At 38.8% G+C, this 19,552-nt stretch overlaps 1 protein-coding gene across 5 annotated transcripts in view; it reads left to right on the forward strand.

Moving 5' to 3' along the window:
• Positions 1-19,552, forward strand: part of LOC136009601 (uncharacterized oxidoreductase ZK1290.5-like) — a 50,528-nt gene that overhangs the window by 1,694 nt on the left and 29,282 nt on the right. For all 5 annotated transcript variants that reach the window (XM_065669576.1, XM_065669575.1, XM_065669574.1 and 2 more), the window contains exon 2: positions 13,145-13,393. In XM_065669576.1, the coding sequence (XP_065525648.1) occupies positions 13,145-13,393 (249 nt within the window). The remainder of the gene's footprint in view (positions 1-13,144; positions 13,394-19,552) is intronic.

Genomic DNA, 19,552 nt, shown 5'->3' on the forward strand with positions numbered 1-19,552 from the left:
ACTATTCTGAATTCCAAATCCATGTAATTGGTGGATCTGCTCACAAGAGCCAAACTATTAAATGATTAAAGGCCATTTTTTCCAGCCAGCACAGGACCATGTGAGCAAAGGAGGATTAATTCCAGCAATTCTGTGCTGTCAGAGCCCTGTCCATGCTGTACAAATAACAGACCATTAATTCTCCAAAGCAGGAGTTGTAGCAGAGTGCCTGGAAGGTGTGCCACAAACAGGCACACACATGCCATCCATGCAGCGGTGCCCACTGCATACCTGAGCAGATCTCATCTGTCTTTTTATACAGTTAAATTAGTTTTTATCTCTTGTAAATAAGTAAGGAGTTCATTTATCTCTTGATTAAAGCCTCTGGTTCTTTTGGCTTGTATGTGATCATGTATTTCTTCTTAAGAATCTTTCCAGAAGCCCCTTTCATTCATAGCATATTCTAAAACATGAATACCCTTCCCAGTCAGTCTTTCATGATGCAGTTTTATCACGGGTCAATTCTGAATCCCAAGTTTTTAATTACTTTACATAAACATACAAATCAAAGGCCCTTAACAGTCCTTGTGACACTGGAGTTAATCTATCACACATGTATCAAGCTAAGCTATAAAATAGAATGACCCTTTTGCTCTTTCTGTATTTATCCCGTGAGTCTCTACTGACTTCAGAGCAATTATTTAGGATTTCCATTAGTATAAAGGAAAGCAAAATTGAAGCTTATGTGGATTTTAGAGTGTATTAAGCCACTTAAGTCAATGGAAGTTGGCCTTTGATTTTAATAGGGCTGTTTTTTCATCCAGAAACACTAAGTGGATAGAAGTAGTTTGTAATGCTTGTTTGGAAGTACCCAAAGTCATTTGAGCTGCACATATTAGTTAAAAAAGTCCTAGCAACATCAACCAAAAGATTTAAAAGTCTCCAAAACACTGATAACTGCTTTTACTGTGTATTTATGTGCACACACGTGTTCATAAACATGCAATATGTGGATGCCCAGTGTAGGAATTTGACACTGTAGTATCTGTTAACCTTAAGTATACTTGATGCAGCCCTCCCTTACACAGACCCTGTATGGGCTAAATAAGCAAAAAGACTTATGCTTCTAAAAAATACTTGTTTTTTTCCTTTCACAGTGTTTTTGGAGGGATAGGTAGGTTGCTTGTTTTAACCTGTGACTTTTTTGCCTATTTCTGGAGATTGTTTTAATAAACTATTTCAAGCTATCCATGGAACCACCTTTTTGTTAATTGGAGGTTGCCTTTCTTAGGTGATTGGGAGAATAAGCTGACTAGAAAGTAGACAGGCAGAAAGACTCCTTTGTATTATCTACCAAACAGCATCCTGCTTGCTGTCCTTTTGTTGTATTAATAAGTAGTGAATAGTTGATTCTCAAGCTTAAACTCAGACTACAGTAAATGGATAGTAACATGTAAAATCAGTGTCAGGTACAGCTTCCAAGGAGCTTCTTTTGGCATACAGTGGTGTCACGTACAGCAGGATTTGGTTCTTACACATCACTTAACTATTCTTGTCTTGCTAGTGTAACACTTGACATAGAGTTTATCCATTCTGCAGCTTTTTGAGGATCTTGTAATAGATAGGAACCAGTCACATAGTTTTAGGGAATCCTTGATATCTTTCTCTAAAATATTGTGGGTTTAAGAAAAGAAGTGGGGGAGAGGTCAAGATGCCCCATGCCTGCATTTGTGGTCAAGCTATAAATAGGATGACATGCAGTCTGACACAATGCAATCTTTATCTGTGGTAGGTATCCCCACCTCACTACTCTTTTACGAATGAATGGCTTATTTTTGTTACAGTCTTACTGCATTAACTACCGTTTACAACACAGAAAATTTACCCAGCTATAAAGGAGTGGAGAACTTTCATCAATGAGGCTGCATTTTCTGCAGGATTTAAGATTTGGTTGTTTCTTTGTTATTTCTTATCCCTCCAAACATGCAGACATAATTGTTATATCTATGAAAAGTCGTCTTTGAGAGGGGGGATATGTATGTTGCCTCTCTTGTTAGATAGTTTCTAAAAGTTTCAGAGAGAGATAAATACGCATGAGCTGATTAAGGTGGTTAACAGCTAATCCAGTTGGTTGGATTAAGGTGGTTGCAATTATCCAGTCATGTCCACTGGAAGGCAGCTCAGGTATGGAAGTTATTTTGAAGTGACGAAACCCCTTTTGCAGTAGCTGAGAGCTGGAGCAGGAGACGTAATGTGTTTCTTGGTCAGAACATGTTACTTGAGAGAGTGCAACAGCAACCCAGGATAGCATTTTGCCAAAAATATTTCTTCCTTCTGTTGAAGCTTCAGTTGTCAAAAGGTGTTCGGTTCTTTTTTAAATGGGTTTTCTACTTTTTAATGGGTTTCCATGTCACAGCTGCTTTGGCATCCAAATTTGGATAGGAGAAGTAAGTTGGTGAGGGCTTGTTGAAAAAGGGGAGATGGGAAGGAAGAAGGTTAAGTGGCCTTTCATGAGGTTACTGGTCTCTTTCGTGAGCTTTGTGTTCACTTACACAAACTGTTCTTGATGAGGACGATCCATTTCCACTAAAATTCCTAGTGAGAAAGGTGGATTTTTACACCAGAGAAAGCTGCGTACTGTGCACAATTTATGATCAGGTGAAAGGTTACTAAAAATAGCATGCCAAATTCTTTCCATCCAAAGTTCTGTATTTACTTAGATGCATACTCATACTGTGTTGGATCTGTCTTGCGTTCAGCAGAAAGATGAGTCTACTAGCAATGGTAAAACAAGCTGACTTTCCTGAGAAACCTTCTACAAGGCAGCCCACCTTTGTGTTAGAAATATGCTGTAGAGCTAAGTTTGAATTAATAAAAAAACCCGATCTGCATCCTGTTTACTGTATGATTATAAAAACTTTGATATGTTTCTATTTCTTATGGTTTGATTCTAACAAATGTGTCATTATTATTCATATGCAGAGGGTCAGGCATGTTTACAGTCAATGATAATTGTCATTACAAAGGCTGCTTTCAACTAGAGTAGGCTCAAATCTAAAATGATCTGGCATTTTGGCCCTAATACTTGATACAAGTGTAAAGCTATGCCTCAGAGAGTGCATTACCTCATAATGGCTTTAGATTGCTTTAGAAAATTGATATATTCACTATCTTGCTAAGAAGCTAGCTATAATATCTTTCTGTATTTGCAAGACTTACTTTTATTAGTGTTTTAGAAATAAAGGGCAAATAACTGAGACAAGATTAAAGTGTTCTGAAGTCAGTGTAGTTATAGGAGGTAGATGTACCTGAGAGTCACATGCTTTGGGAGTGTTTGTACTATCATAGGGAATTCCATACTATTACATTGTCTTAGTGTAATGACAGGGTACTTGGTGCTTATCTAAAGGAACATCCTCAAAAAATGAATCACATACCAAAATGGTTCACACAATATCATCCTCTTCAGGCTTTGAAAGAAAAGTGCATACAGTTTGTACTGTTCACGCTTACTTCTGTCAAGTCACTTTGGTTATTTTTTTAAAGTCTGGGGAGTAAAAATGCTCTAAAGCATTTGGACATACTTGGGTAGCACAAGGGCTTTTCTTCGTGTAACAGAAATATTAGTATGCTTTTTCAAGTTTATGTGCTGAATGGTTAAATTCAGCATGGCAACACCCTGTGATATGAAGGAATCCTCTTGGTGGTAAAAAGTATTTGATTTGTTCATGAATTTTACCAACGCGCTTCTCTGAATGCTTGTTTCCATTGGATGAAAATTTGCAGTATTACAAAAGGTCCCCAAAACATCAGTTATGAACATCTCTTAAGGCTTGTTCTGGCTCTCTCTTGTGAAACTATCTTAATCCCCTTGATAGGTAGTTATATTCCGATTAGAAGAGGGTTTTTTTGTAGTTTGGTTTTTTTTTGTTGTTTTTTTGGTGAGTTTTTGTTGGGTTTTGGTTGTGGGATTTGGGATGTTTCTTTTTTGGGGATGTGTGGTGATTTGTTGTGGGTTTTTTTAGGGACAGTAATAATGAAATTCCAGGGGGCTGGTCAAATAGCATGTGATTTCCTGACAAGATGATACCCAGAATTCGTATAATGTTTTTGTGTGAAGTTGCTTTCTCTGTAATCCTTGGGGTAACTAGACTTAGTAGCAGCTTGATGAGAGAAAAAGTTCTCTAAGGATCCACTGCTGTTAAAGTATAAAATTAATTGCATGCTTGTGTGGGAAGGGGCTTCAGGACAGGTAATTACTAAACAAAATAAGTCTTTATACTCATTGTGTCTTACTCATGTCACACAGAGTGAGTATTTTATTAATAGTAATGATGTTCCTTACAGAGGATCATCTGAGAATGGACAGTGCCACTACGCTAGACACTGTTACTGGGAGATCAGACGGGTGCTGCTCTGAGCAGCTTCTTGTCAAAAGCCAAAGCCTGTGAGGAGTAAAAATCAATTCCAGTAAATAATATGAAGTTGGTTAGCACTACTGTCTTGCTTAAATTGCATTTTTACTGCATTTGGCAGTATGTTGCTCTACTAACATGATAAAATAATACACATGCACACATAGAATCCCTCAGTACTCATTGGAGACCCTTATAATCTCTGTCCTCATTTCAGGGAGTTCCGTAGATAAGATTCCTGATATCCATCTGTAGCTTTATCTAAGCAAATAAGTTGTTAAAGTAGGTTTTTAAACTGACTTGATTGCATTAAGGTATTGCATCATTTGCATTGCAGCCGTACAAGACTTCTTGTATTGTTCCCAGTTCTTTTCACAAGTGGGACAACATAGAAGCAGATTTCTCCACTTTCATTATTCCAGGTTGTGTTGTGGTTTTTGGTTGGTTGTGGGTTTTTTGAATCAAACTGCTACATTTTACTTGAACTTTAATGCTGAGTGGAAGTATTTTAACACTGCCTTCCATTATGTATTACTAATCCAGTTACCTGCTTCTTAATTACAAAGTCTAGAGTTGCTCATATTCATTCTGAACCTTAGCTGTGGTTAGAAAAAACCCAGTCCTGTTGGGATTGGAATGAATTGAGAGTTTGCTTTTCAGTTTAGTGGCAGCAGAATGAAGCCTTCACTTGTCATTCTACACTGTTCCTGCCTTTCTTTTTGTAATTCCTGCCTCTTGTTTCTTCATGGCTTCAGTTCTTAAGGAAATTTATGGAACAGTGGTCCTGCTACCAAGACCTATGGCACTCCCCCTATTAATCTTACCCTGTAATAAGAATCAGCTGTTTAATTCTTCCCTTTGTTTTATGTCTCAACCATTTTTTGTATTCTGTCAGGACTTTGCTTCTCACCCGTGGTTACCAAGTGGCTTTAATAGCCTCTTGTGATGAGCAAAATGCCACGTCTATAAATCTGTCTCAATTCATCCCACCATTTCAGTAGATCTGACCTTGAGAAGTTGTACTTGAGCTTTGAGGGGCTCCAGATCTTTAATTTCTCTCCTGTAGAAAATGTGGCTGTATCCCAGGCGCTGTGTATTTGTAGACACTGGAACAAAGCAGTATCCTCTCCTAACCTGACTGAACCTGCTAAGCTCCAAATTATTTGCTTGCTTCTAACTTCACCTACTTTCAGTCTGGTGGTGGCTTACTCCTTAGAAAGCACTGAATGCTTTTTTGTGATGGGTTCTTTTTGGTAATTGCCCCGTTGCTTATGTGATAGAGATAAATTTTAAATGTTCATCACTGAGTCTAAGTAATAAAAAGCTAATACAGGTTTCTATCATTGTTTAATAATTAAAACCTTTATCAGCATGAGCAGAGGCACTTTATGCATCTGCTTTTAAATTTCCTGTTGCCATTAATGCTTTTAAATGTTCCAAGCTTCATTGCCCAGTAATTATTTGTAACCACTTTGAACTGAACAGAGAAGCAAGCTCCAGTGTATTTAGCTTTTGTCTTTCACCATGTTTCTGTAATGTAGAAAACTGATACCAAGCTTTGTGGGGGGGAGGAAAACTGACTTTTATCTTTTGACCTTCATGCAGCAGATGTTAGTCATCATACCTTTTTTCTTTGCCAGAACTCCCTAGCAGAGATTTGGCAGCATTGAATGGTGATGTCACATGCTGCTGTATCCTAAATTGCAGGAGCTCCTCATGCCTCCAAAGGGGGAGGAGGGAGGTACTGATTGCTAAACTTTCTTCAGCTCTTCTAATGTTTATGCCAAGTACCTCCAGCACACAGAGTGATACAAAATCCTTGTTACGGGATTCGTAACTGCAAGGTCTATTCCCCAGGCTTAACACGCCTGAATGGAAGTGCTTTGCATTGTAATACATGCTGTTCTAAGGTTGAACGTGCAATGTGAGAGGAGGGGCTGAAAGAAACGTTGCTTGTCTTGGAAACCTTGAGACAATACATCTTAAATTCTTGGGTGATGTGGAAAAAAGAAAGGCATTTGATCAGAAATATTCTTCATTGTTCAGTTTTAGTTTGCACTGTGGATAGGGGGTTGCTGCTGGCCTTTGAACCCATGAGTAGTTAGTGGTGGGGCACTGCAAGACTTGGATTTGCAGCATCATGTGGCGTTGCAGGAGTAGGATCTTGTCATGATTCATAATTGCACTTATCCTGTGGGTAGTCTGGTAGGTATAAAGGGCGCTATGATGATGTCAAAAAGTAGCTTGAATGCTGTCTAGAATTAGTATCTTACAGCGATGAATTATTACACATACGTTTTCATCTTGTAAGCTACAAGGCTCTATAAATTGCAGTTCTCTATTATTTTTTCTGTAATATCATAGAATCACAGACTGGTTTGGGTTGGAAAGGACCTTAAGATCATCCAGTTCCAACTCCCTTATTCTAAGTGTATTTGAATTATTGGTCTTATGGTCAACTACACCTTTTAAAATTGCTGTCCCTTTACTTAATTGTATGATGATTATGCTTAGTTGTAAATTATGTGCGTAACTTACCAAACTTTCAGAGCAGGAATCATTATGATAATGTCCTACTAAGTACAGAGTATGGGCTTAATATTTCTATTTCTTTTGATCATTTCTTTTTTGTGGAAGTTGTTTAGAGGTGGAAAAAATTGTCAGAGGTTTGTCTCACTTACTGTGAAGTATTTCCAAATGTCTAATAAATGAATGTAATCTTTATCAGAGTAGGGTAAGGAGATGTATGAGAGGGGAGGGAAAGGAAATGAATGTTTTATTCAATCTATTCATTGTCATATTTATAGTATAAGGATAGTATATATACTTCTTAGTTAAGAGTTCTATCGAGGTATGATAAGCACTGGAAGTAATTTGAATTGAGTTAACAAAGGGAATAGAATGAAAATCATTTAAAACTGGTTCACACCAGCAATTCTTCGTGCACTATTAACTGCTAAGATCTAGTCACAAAACATTATTCTGAGGAGAAAAGGTTTAGTGAACCCTAGAAATTGGATTTGATTTATGCCAGAAAATCTGCCTTTTCACTGCTTGAGATTTCTATGGAAGGAAGCCACAGTCTTTTAGCCAGTGGTTTCTAAGGTAACATCTTATAACAGAGCATCTGAAACCAATTTGGTTGTTAATGAGAAATAGTTCTCACGGTGGTGGGAAAGTGTGGAGTGAAAGAAAAGGCTTCAGGATTTGGCAGTCTGTCTCTAAAGGCATTTAAATAAATGTGTGCTGCTGCTCTGCTTATGACATTTCTACATGGATTACACATTCATAATTGCCTTTGAAATGGACAGGTCACTTTCCAGACTTGGCCTTTCCTATACATTTTATTGGGAAGTTCTGCATGATAACAATATTTGTATACAACAGCTGAATAATTGAAATAGCGGCGCTTTCCGCTAGAAATTTCTTTACTCTTATAGAAAAAAACTACTAGCATTTTTTGTGTTATAGTGTATTTGTGCTGCCATAAACCACATTAAGGAATTGATGCCATATCAGAGCCATAGCATCCCACTGATGATAGATGCTACTTACAGACTTTCTGGGCTTGTTGTGAGAGCAACTGAGAAGCTGCTTTCAGAGCTCCTTTTCTCATGTTCTGATTAGATAAATGGTGGGTCAGCGGTCAGAGATGTCCGGTCATTTTACAGTAGATGATCTGAATATCCTTTACAGTCAAAGCCTCTTTGGGATGGAGGGAATAGAGTGCTTCTGTCAACAGTGGCTCATTGCCATTTCTTCCTTCCTCTCAGGAAGAGAGAAAACTAGCAATTCTGGCTTCCCTTTCCCTGGATACATAATAAACATGTCATGGCTCTCTCCTACCCTTTCGCATTGCAGCAAGGCTGTGTTCCTGCTTTTCTCTTGGTGCCTATGTTGAGGTGTCTGAGTAGAATTGCAGAGTTTAAAATTGTTCCTGCCTACTTTTCTTCCTCACCTTACTGAATTCTATGAGCTTATTTTAACTGAGTTGCACAGGAGAAAAACAGTTGCAAAGTGACCCCTATTCACTAAGCAATGGGTCATACTTAGCAAAAAAGAGAAACATTACCAAAGTATATCTTATATATATATATACATACACAATAGATATATATATTTATTTATATGTATATATATATAAAGTAATATGCATAATCCAGATAGCTTTTACAGAGGCAAGAGAAACTTCATGGTATACTCTAGACTCATTTAAGCAGCGAACCTTTGAATGTGTTATATGTTCATTTGCTTTATGTATTGGCATAATTTTATGTTTTATCATCAAATTTGCTCATAAGGTTACAGTGAAATCGGACTGTATTGACATCAAATACAGTAATATATTCATAACATGCATTCTGTGATCATGCATTATATGATGCATATTATATGATGCATTATATGATGCATATTATGTGAGGCATTATGTTGAAATAATGGAAATAAAACCAACAAGACAAGGTATTTCAAGGTATACAATGCCACATACACCCAATGAGTGTGTAAACGTCGATAAAAGGATGTTTGAGCTTTTGCGTGTTCTCTTCTCAAGTGGTTACTTGTAGAAAAACCTGCAAAGGAATGGGCGTTTATGTAGGTGTTTTGTTTGTCAACTGTTGTAATTTAGTACTGATGTCAGAAAATCTTCATCTCTGACACAATCACTAACAGGAACTCTTCTCGTGTAAATGATTCCATTGATTTCAAGTAGCCAAAGTTGTTAATGAACTTCATGATGAAGTTATTCATCAACTTTTTCATATATTCAGATAAATAATCCTTTCACATTTCACAAAGAACATGAAGACATGCTCCTCCACAAAGGCAGGGAGAAGATAGGGCCTGATTCTCTTCGGAAAATGCAGATGCTTTGGATCTTGCTCTGCAGTTCTACAGCTTCTGTGAAGGAGAACAAAATGTTTAATGAGGCTGAGAGTTAGCTGAGATGGTGCCTAAAACTGGGAAGTGGGGTGTAGCATTGAGGGGGTGGGGAGAAGGTATGTTGTTGATTTTGTCTTGGGAAAGGGTGCCGACTGGGTGGTTGGTTGTATTTTTCTGTGTAGTAGCTGCATTATGAACAGGATTCTGCCTTCCTAATAATCTTTGGAGGTTTGTAAGGGTTGCCAGAGCACGTTTCTCATCCCAGTTCTGGTGGCAGTCTTTTTCAGGGTGTATGAATAATCATGACAAAATAACCATGTAAGTAACTAAGCCTAGTTTTCAGTGGATTTGTGTCCCTTTGACCTACCACTGAAAATCCACTTGCTTGAGCATGTTTCTGAATAATGTTTCCTAGTTCTCTATACCAAACACGAGGTTTTACTGCAAAATTAAACAGAAATGGAAATTTATAGAGCTTTCTTTCAACATAACTAACTGTCAAACGCCATTCAGGCTAATATCTCTGTATCACTCACGGCTCGTGTGGCCATCTGTCCTAATATGTAACTTCCTATTGTCACTTAATCCACGAAGTATATAAGTGAGTGCGGTAACATGAGAGAGGGAGGAAGGTGTCTCATGTAAAAGAGAAAATGAGAAAATAAGAAAACTCCTTCTTCACAAGAACATTACTTTCTTCTTTGTGTGGGTGTAAATGCTCATATATTAAAAGGACATTGAAGTTTGAAATTAAAGACAACAAAAAGCTTTCGAAGTCCCTGCTCATTGCAGGGGGTTGGTCTAGATGACCTTTGAAGGTCCTTTCCATCCCAAACTGCTATGATTCTATGATCTATCTTTCCATTGCAGTATCCTTGTATCTCCCAGCCACCAGTTTTCGCAAAGTCCAGAGGTTTTTAATCATCTCAGAAATGTTCAGATTGAGGTAGTTCAGTCGTTGAGAGACTAGTGCTGTTCTCCTAGGAAAACAAGTTAAATGCTAGCTAGAAAATAGGCAACTTTTGCAGACTTACTTGTATTTGACTTCCTTTATTAAAAGCTGCTACTATTTTTATTTAGAAACAGTAATGGGATAGAATGGTTGCTAGTTCATTAATTTCAAATAAAAGATTGGATTTTGTCTTTAAATATCCGTGTACAGTGTGAATTACATCTCTGAAAAAAGGGGTAAACATGTAAGAATGTTAATGTGTTCACACAGTGCATTTAAGATATAAAAAAATACCAATTTAAGTCACTCCACTTTCTTTTGTCACCCTTCTGCAGCTGTGAATTGTAGCATATTTAATCACATGAGTAAACCCAAGAAAACTCTGATTTCTAAAGTGCAGAAGCTGTTATGTCAGTCGCATAATTAACTTAGAAACCTGTTGTTCATGAGTAAGTTAAGGCTTGCAAAGTGGTAATATTAAATAACCGTTAAGCTCCCTTTTTAATTACTATGTAGTGCATCAGGACTGTTGTGGTTCATTTTTAGGCATAGAAACTGAGATAATTCCCTCCAGGCTAATCTTGGTTTCTTTATTTCCTTGTGAAACAAGTGTGCATGCCGTTGCTGAATAGAGAACAGGAACAAAATGATTCTGAATTTTCCTTCTTTCCCACTCTCTCCCTTGAACCTCAAAGGGTTAAATTTAAAAGGAAAAGGAAGAAAAAAGTTGTTTGTCCTAAATGTTCTTGCTGAAATCCATTATGCATGAAAAGAGTCTGAGTCCATTTGCGAGACCTCTAAATGAACTCCATTCATTCTGCGCCTAGAAATGTCCATTCAGCCAGAAACAGACACAATAGTTACAACCTTATTTCGTTGGCACCAGTACCAGCTTATGAAAAGTGAAGGGACTGTTATGAAAAAGTATAGTAATTTTTCTATGCTAGTTATATAATGCTTAAATAACTTCTCTTTAGGATCTGAATAGTATAATACCTGCATATATATTCTTTGCCCAGAGTTGCAATGTAGTAGCATTGCATTCGTCTAAAATTTCTCAACATTGATGTTTTGAGAATGTAAATTAACCCAGCTTGACTTAACTTGATGTAAAACAAGGTTACAGGGACATCTGTTTCTAGATGAATCAGAAATTAAGCCAGTTATTAATTATAAATAGTGGCTATAAAGAAAAGAAGAATTTTGAATTTTTTACTTTTAAAACATTAAAACTTTGTTTACATATGGAAGGTAAAATACTTCTGGTATATATGTCAACGTTGTAGGAATATAGTAGTATAATTTCATCACTTTCAAGTCTGTGAAGATAAATGAAGAATTCCATACTCCACATTTTGTAGGTCATAAACACAAAGTGGGGATTGACCCATTGTGATCAGCAGAGTGTCACTATCTTGGGGTGGATGCATGTTATGTCAGACCTATTACATCTTATTTTAAATGACTTGGAGTGTTGAGCAAAGTTACAGAGGTATCATTTGCTTTCCTTCTAAGCTTAGGAATGAACAAAAATTGCGAGCATGTAGGAGAACCTGGTTTGCCTTTATGCAAGTAGGGTTCTTGGAAGCCCTCCTCATTCTTGCTGGCATTAAGATGTGTATGAGAAAGTGCTGCAGATTCCCATGGGCGTTCCCTCTCCAGTTCAGGTGTGGGAGTTTTAAGGATGAGTCATAAGTAACTGTATGTGTGTTTTCATTTGTTCCCCTTTGCTGACAGTCTGTGGGGGGCATATACATTTGTTAATGTCATAACATGCAGATAGTGCTGGATGTAGGCATAAACATTCTTTTTGGAGGGAAAGAGAAAGTTGGCAGCAGATAGAAAATTCAGTTCTTCTTCTTTGACCTGGAGTCCTTAATTTAGATTCAGCAGAGGCTGAACACCCTGTTGCTGTTGACTGTCATGACTGTTCTGGGCCTTTAACTGGGAAGTTAGTGACATGGCTGTTTTCATGCCAACTCTGGCTGGTAGCACCAGGGCCTTAAAGTACTAATCATCATCTTAGAAGGTGGCTTCGGTAGCTGACTAGAGCTGACTAAGCATTTCCTCCAACAAACTGTAGAAAATACTGTTTGTGGGAAGTGTGTGAGTGATGAGGAATGGGTGAGGGGCTCATTGCAGGAAAAACAACTAACAGGAAAGGGTAAGTAGAAACATCATCCTTGCTCTCAACCAGTTCTTTATCTGACAATCCTCCTGGTGGTTGCTTTTCCTGCTGAGTCCCCTCCTCCTTCCGTCCCCTTGACATGCAAAATACACAGTCAGTGAATACCTACACAATGAGAGTTACAGTACTTTGTTACTGAAAGTCCCTGTATGCCCATTCTGGAATTCTTGGGTAGGATTCCATTGTTTTGGTTGCTGCTGAGCTTGATGTGATGTGAATTGCATCTGTGGTATGGCCTGGTCTAGGGTTGTACAATGCAGTAATAACTTGAAGCTAACAGGGGTTCAACAGAGTAAAGGTTTCACGATATGCTTTCTGCAAAGTAAATTGCTTTTCAGGTTACATTTTACTTCTTATTATAAATATTTTCATCTGTAAATGTTGTGCTTCTATATGAAAATTAGAGGCCATATACTTATTTTCCATAAAGTATGTGTTTTCTATGATCTTTAGCTTGACTTCTGAAATCAGTTCTTTGCACTTAAATGTTGTTGATATTTGGTTTCGGTGGAGTTATTTCTGATCAGCATCAGCATTCCAGCACTTGAAGTATTTTCCCAGCCTAGAGATCTGTCAGTTCCCATTTCCTTATTATTAGGAAATGAAAATTGAATAAGGTGGTTCTGTGACAATAGACAAACAAGGAAAACAACAATTGAAAAGAATGATAAAATATGTCCCTCACAACTCATTGCTGACAATTCATTTCTGCTTTTGTTCGTTTAGGTACTTCCCATCAAGGTGGCTATTCCCATGATGCTGTGGTCCATGCAATACAAAGCTGTGGCATTCGTCATATTGACACAGCAAAACGATACGGCTGTGAATCTCTGCTCCAAAAGGCCATCAAAGAGAGTGGTGTGAAACGGGAGGACCTCTGGCTAACTACCAAACTGTGGCATAGTGATTATGGCTATGAAAACACACAAAAAGCATGCTTGGAGTCATGTGAAAGACTTGGTGTTGAATACCTTGGTATGAATCTTTGCATATGCTCATTTATTGCACCTTCTATGTGAATATTTGCAAAGATGAATGAATTCCTGAAAAAACGATGTAGAACAGATAGATCACAGAAGCCGAACCCTGCTTTTACACATTTGCAGATACCTTGTTCTGTTTGTTCTCTAGGAAGTTCACATGCATACAATAGAAAGCACAGAATTTTTCCTTACTGCAAATATTTTACAACAGATCAAGGTATTTTTGTAAAGCCAGGTTGAACGGGGCTTGGAGCACCCTGCTCTAGTGGAAGGTATCTCTGCCTGTGGCAGGGGTTGGAGCTGGATGAGCTTGAAGGTGCTTTCCAACACAAACCACACTGGGATTCTGTGAGGAACCACTGCATGACTTTTATCTATTTTGCTAAAGACACCTGAAAGGATTCATAAACTTTCTGATAATTTATTAGTAACAGAGAGACAAAAATGCCAAAATTCTTCTGTGGTCTGTTAAATCTCAAGGAATGGGATTCCTTTCTAAAACTTGTTTTGTAGGTCTCTTAACTTCTAAAAAGTCTCAGTAACTGCCTTTGTCTTGATCTGCTGCAATATACTGCAAGGAAAATGTTAGCAGTATCTACAAGACTAGAGTAAATCTAACTAGCTCTGGATTAGACTTACACACTTTTAAAACTTACCCTGATTATAAACTTCTCGTAGTCCGAGATGTGATGCTGGAACTCCCTTATTAGATAGGCAAAGAGTTGCAATAATGACGCTGATTAATTCTTTGCAACAGCTCATGGGAGAGGAGGTACCTCACCAAAATAAACATGGTGTTTTTAAAAATGCTTTTGCTGCTTCTTCCCCAGCTGGAGCAATGAAAAGAAAGTTGAGGGAGAGGAATATGAATTTAAAGTAGTAATCTAAAACAGTGATGTTGGTGGAGATAGTGTTTATGATGATAATTCAGAAATAATTGACCTAACAGCCAGACATTATCTGTCAGTGTCCTGAAAACCCTCATTTTGCTTCTTTCTTCCCCCTATCCCCCGTTAACCAATAAATACACTTTAAAGAAGAAGTGAACAGCTTTTGTTGCGGGATTAATGGCATGTAATATTAATGGCACTCGTGTGCTGTATTCACTGGCTTTTTTGCTTGAGTGCTTTGTAAGATGAAGGGAAAAACAACCCTGTGTCTGTTAGACTGAGACATTTATATGCACATTTTTGGTTCCATTATTTCTGGAATTGTATCCTTTAACTTCCTGCCCAGGTACAGAATAATGCAAAATGAAATCAAATCTCTTTCTGTCTGTCTTGTGCAAATACAGGTCACTACAAGGAGAAGTTCATAAGCAAAGTTTCAAGTGCTGGCTTTCTCCTCTAAATTAAGAAATAACATGTTTCCTCCTCTCTGCTTTCTGCTGCTTATGTTTTGTGTTTGCTTGTTTTTTTCTGCTTTCTATGGCACTGGTGCTGAATGTTGATGAGAGGAAAGCTTGACTCGCTTCCAGGAACTGGAATTTTCCGTGATTTGCTTTTACTTTCTCAGGTAGTAGGCTGATTAAAGTAGGTGCTCACACAAGTACTCAGTTTGCGTATTGCTGCTCAGCAGAAATATGTGAAACATGTTAAAAAATACCTGAGAGTAAGAAATGTAGAAATACTGTCACCATTTGAATGAATCCCGGGGCTGACATAAACAGAACTTCAGTTTGTCAGATATGTTCAGCTATGAGACTTTTTTTCCTCATACTACTAAGACGAATTAAGTGTTACAACTGCCTATGCAATTTGCTACATATATAGTTTTTTTCCTTTCCTTCTTTATACCCTCACCTGTCTTCCCTCCTTCCTTACCTTCCTTCCACTGATGTGGAGATGTCTGAAAAACGTATAAAGCTCTTCCTGAGCCATCACTTGGTCTGACATGGAGACCTAAATCAATGGAGGCTTCAGCTTTAACTTGTCAAGTGGTTTAACTTGACAATTTGTGATCTATGATGGCTTAGGAAGTACTTCATGTGCATTTCACTGCTCTGTCAATGAGGATGGTGATCTCCACAAGAAGGATGAGATGGCAGGTGGAGTAATGGTTTTGTCTGCTTGAGTTGAATCTCTGTTGGATCAATTCCACAGACTATTTCTGTTAAACACAGTATGATAGCACTTGTGTGAAAGATTTCTATGTTTAGTACTATATATGCTGGTGAAAAAGACCTTCAGAGGAGGTGCAGTACATAGTGTGTTTCATGGGGTTCACAGAAACCACAGAGTCACAGAATCAAAGGATCCACTAGGCTGGAAAAGCCCTTAAACCTCATCCAGTCCAACCGTTCCCCAGCCCTGCCAAGGCCACCACTGACCCATGGCACTGAGGCCTCATCTCCACGGTGTGTGAACACTTGCAGGGACGATGACTCCAGCCCTGCCCTGGGCAGCCTGTTCCAATGCCTGAGCACCCTCTGGGGAAGGAATTGTTCCTCAGCTCCATCCAAACCTGCCCTGGTGCAGCTTGAGGCTGTTTCCTCTTGTCCCATCCCTTGTTCCTTGGGAGCAGAGCCCAGCCCCTCCTGGCTCCATCCTCCTGTCAGGCAGTTGCAGGGAGCGATAAGGTCCCCCCTGAGCCTTCTCTTCTCCAGACTGAACCCCCCAGGTCCCTCAGCCGTTCCCCATCACACTTGTGCTCCAGGCCCTGCACCAGCTCCATTGCCTTTCTCTGGCCCCGCTCCAGCACTCAATGTCTCTTGTAATGAGGGGCCCAGAGCTGAACACAGGGTTCGAGGTGCGGCCTCACCAGTGCCCAGTGCAGGGGCACAGTCACTGCCCTGGCCCTGCTGCCGCACTGGTGCTGATACAGGCCAGGATGCTGGTGGCTTCCTGGCTGCCTGGGCACAAGCTGCTTCTGTTCAGCTCCGTCAGTCACCACCCCCAGGTCCTTTTCCATGAGCCCCACTCTTCCTATCATGCTTTAGGGAGTCTTGTACCTTCTGTTTGAAAGCACTCAGCTGGAAGCTGCTGTTTGAAGGATTTTCAAGCAAAAAGTGGCAGTATCTTGAAACATGAACTTTTGAAGTGTTTAAAGAATGCTTAGCATAAGAGCTTTTTGTGGGAAATTGAGGCTTATCATAGGTATAATAAAAGTTAACTGTAATGAAGAAGATTGGTTTGAAAATGTTGTTACAAGGTTGTAGAATTAAGCTTAGATATCCTGGCTCTGTTCTCATTTGCTCCTGCACTTTGTGTCCCTCTTCTGCTGGGCAGTGTACCGTAGAGTGGACATGAAATCCATGATAAGAAAAGATCTGGTAATACCAGGGCAATTTGTGCCCGAGCTTACTTAGGAAAGTGAATTCCTTAGTTACAAGTATGTGTTAAAGCTGGCAGTTTTTCTGTGAAATAGGAATGTGAAATAGGTAGGTGAAATGTACCTGAATCAGAATTTCTTGATTTCCTTCTATATTAACCAAATATGTGCAGGTTTACAGCTTTTCCCTAAAGATACATGGTTCATATAGAAAATGGGAAGATCCTAAATAATAGATCTACGATGCTGGACCTTTATGTTGGAGGGAAAGTTTGTCATTCAGAAGACTGCAAAAAGAAAAAGCTGTAGGAGGCCTGGCAGCTAAATGTGCAGCTAAGCAATTTGTTCCAGGAAAGGTCCTGTTAATTTTCTTGAGCAGTGTTATGGGCTACCCAGTCCATCCATGCAATCTGAGTTAGAGACTTAGGAAATAATCACAGGAATTGATAAATCTGAGCATTAGCAGTATACGAAATGCCAGTTGTGAGACAGATGAACTGTTGGAAGCAGCCACAGCCTTTTAAGAGAAGTGTTACATGTAAAATACTGTTATGAAACCTTTGCATAAACTCTTTTTGGGCAAATGGTATTAGGAGAGGACTGTTCCAGGATTTTTATTGGAGTCAGTAGATGATATATCCATGAGAAGCTGGAAATTTATATTAGATGTGGGCAGTGGTTGTAACAGATATTCTGCTGCTTGCAATTTCTAAATATGGTCCTCAAGCAGCAGTCACAGTAAACCAGTATGAAATGGCAGCAAATCTTCAAGGTTTGGCACTAGCAGAACACATTCCTTGGGGTTTGGATCAAACCTCGAAAGTAATTTCTTCTTGAATGTGATTTGTGGGCTACTGAATTCGTAAACAATTTAATTTTCCTTTTGACTCTTCAGAGCCTGTCACATCCAGGCAAATCTGACCTATCACAAATCCTCAACTGGAGTTGGACAAATGCTCTATCAGCATATTCAGTGTGCTAGATGAATCATGAATGATGTTATTACACCCAGTTCAGATTGTGTATAATTTGGAACACAACTGGAGGTTGCTTCACATTGATCCTTGTTCCAGTGGAGTTTAAAAGAGGTACGACAGGTGAGAAAAATCATCATGTACATACTGAATGAAGTGACAGTTGAGAAAAGCAGGGAAAACACAAGCACTGCATTGAGATAACTGTGCAAAACATTGAAAAATAGACTTTTGCCGTTAGGTTTGCTGTGAGTCAGGGCTTGCTCTTCAAAACTAGGGTTGTTCTAGTGAATTTTTACCCCTATTTTTCATACTGTATTAGGAATTATATTAGGACTAGAACTGCACACTTTTATTTCCGTGACAACATGCTGTTGGCTTCTAAATGTGTAAAACGTCCCTGTCCTTTTGAGTTAAGAACTGCGCTGATTGTAGGTGCTGCAGCTGAGAAGCAATAAGCCGCCCTGTTTTAATGTGTGTGAAAACAGTTCACATGTTCATTTTAGTTTTCCCACAGCAGTGTTTTGACATTTGACTGAACTTCAGACCCTCACTAACCACTGCACCGCTACAGGCTGACGATAAATGGTGATTTAAAAAGCTGGTAAATACAGACTTTGATTGTGAATATTTGGAGATTTTTTTTTGTTCTTTCTCAAGCACATCCTGATACTGTGAATCATTGTGGGGTTTTGGGGATGAGATTATTTTACAAAATACATGGTTGGAAGATGTCTCAAAGTATTGGCTACTCTATGCACCCCACAAGGCACAGCCCCATCGTTCTCAACACATAGAAATGTAACCCGTTCTTAAACACCTCCAGTGATGAATTTCCATATTTCTTGATTACTAGCACCTGAAGCTATTTTGATAAACAATTTAAAACTAATTTCTTGCCTCCAAAACCCAATTAAGAGTGTTTCTGTTCTTGTCATCCCCCAGGAGGGGAAATATTTTAAGCAAAAGAAAGAGTGTGGGTGTAGGTGTGAATATGAAGATAAAATTGTAGCCCTGGGTTTATGAGGTGCTCACAGCTTTTCTTGGCCTACAGGTATTATTTAAAAGGTTTCTAACAGATGCAATAGAAGTAAGCAAATCCCAATTTAAAATTAGCACTGCTTAGTTGATTTCAGTAGAGGAGAAGCTCCATTGCTTGTTGCAAGGTACATTGTATTCCTTCCACTTGTAGCTGGGCTGGGGTACTTTGTGCGTGACTGGCAGAAAGACACTTGTACTCATTTATCTCTGAGATAAGGTGCCTTTGCCCCACATCTTTCGTGAACGCTTCTTGCAGTCAGGAGGACTGCACTTTTAAGATGCTTTTCTAGCTCTAAATGTGTAGATTTCTAATGGGAAAGTAATTTTTATTTCATAGAATCATAGAATAGTTAGGGTTAGGACCTTAATAGTTAGGGAAAGGACCTCAAGATCATCTAGTTCCAACCGCCCTGCCATGGGAAGTGACACTTCCCACTAAACCATGCCACCCAAGGCTCTGTCCAGCCTGGCCTTGAACACTGCTTCAACAAACAGCATAAATTAAAATAAACATCATAGTGTGATATGGACATCACAACCTGATAACATTGCCTTCCTAAAATAAAGGACCAACAACTCATTGTGTTCGCACTGAGGAGGTCTCAGGCACTAACACAGGGAAGGCTGATGTACTGCATGTTTTTAAATACCCAAGGCCAGAGATCTTTTAGTTATCAAATCTTTTAAAAGTCATTCTTCTGAGAGTGCTCCTGTTTCTTGAGCTGAGTACAAAGCATCTTTGTAGAAATCCAGGATGTAGCTATTTCTGTGAACATTTGCATACTGTGATGTCTAATTGAATACTTGGGCTTTTGGAAAAGTAGCTTTTGGTGAAATTCCACTGAAGTTAATGATTGTTTTTTGTT

Source organism: Lathamus discolor, chromosome 3, assembly GCF_037157495.1.
Source record: "Lathamus discolor isolate bLatDis1 chromosome 3, bLatDis1.hap1, whole genome shotgun sequence".
NCBI classification, from domain to species: domain Eukaryota; kingdom Metazoa; phylum Chordata; class Aves; order Psittaciformes; family Psittacidae; genus Lathamus; species Lathamus discolor.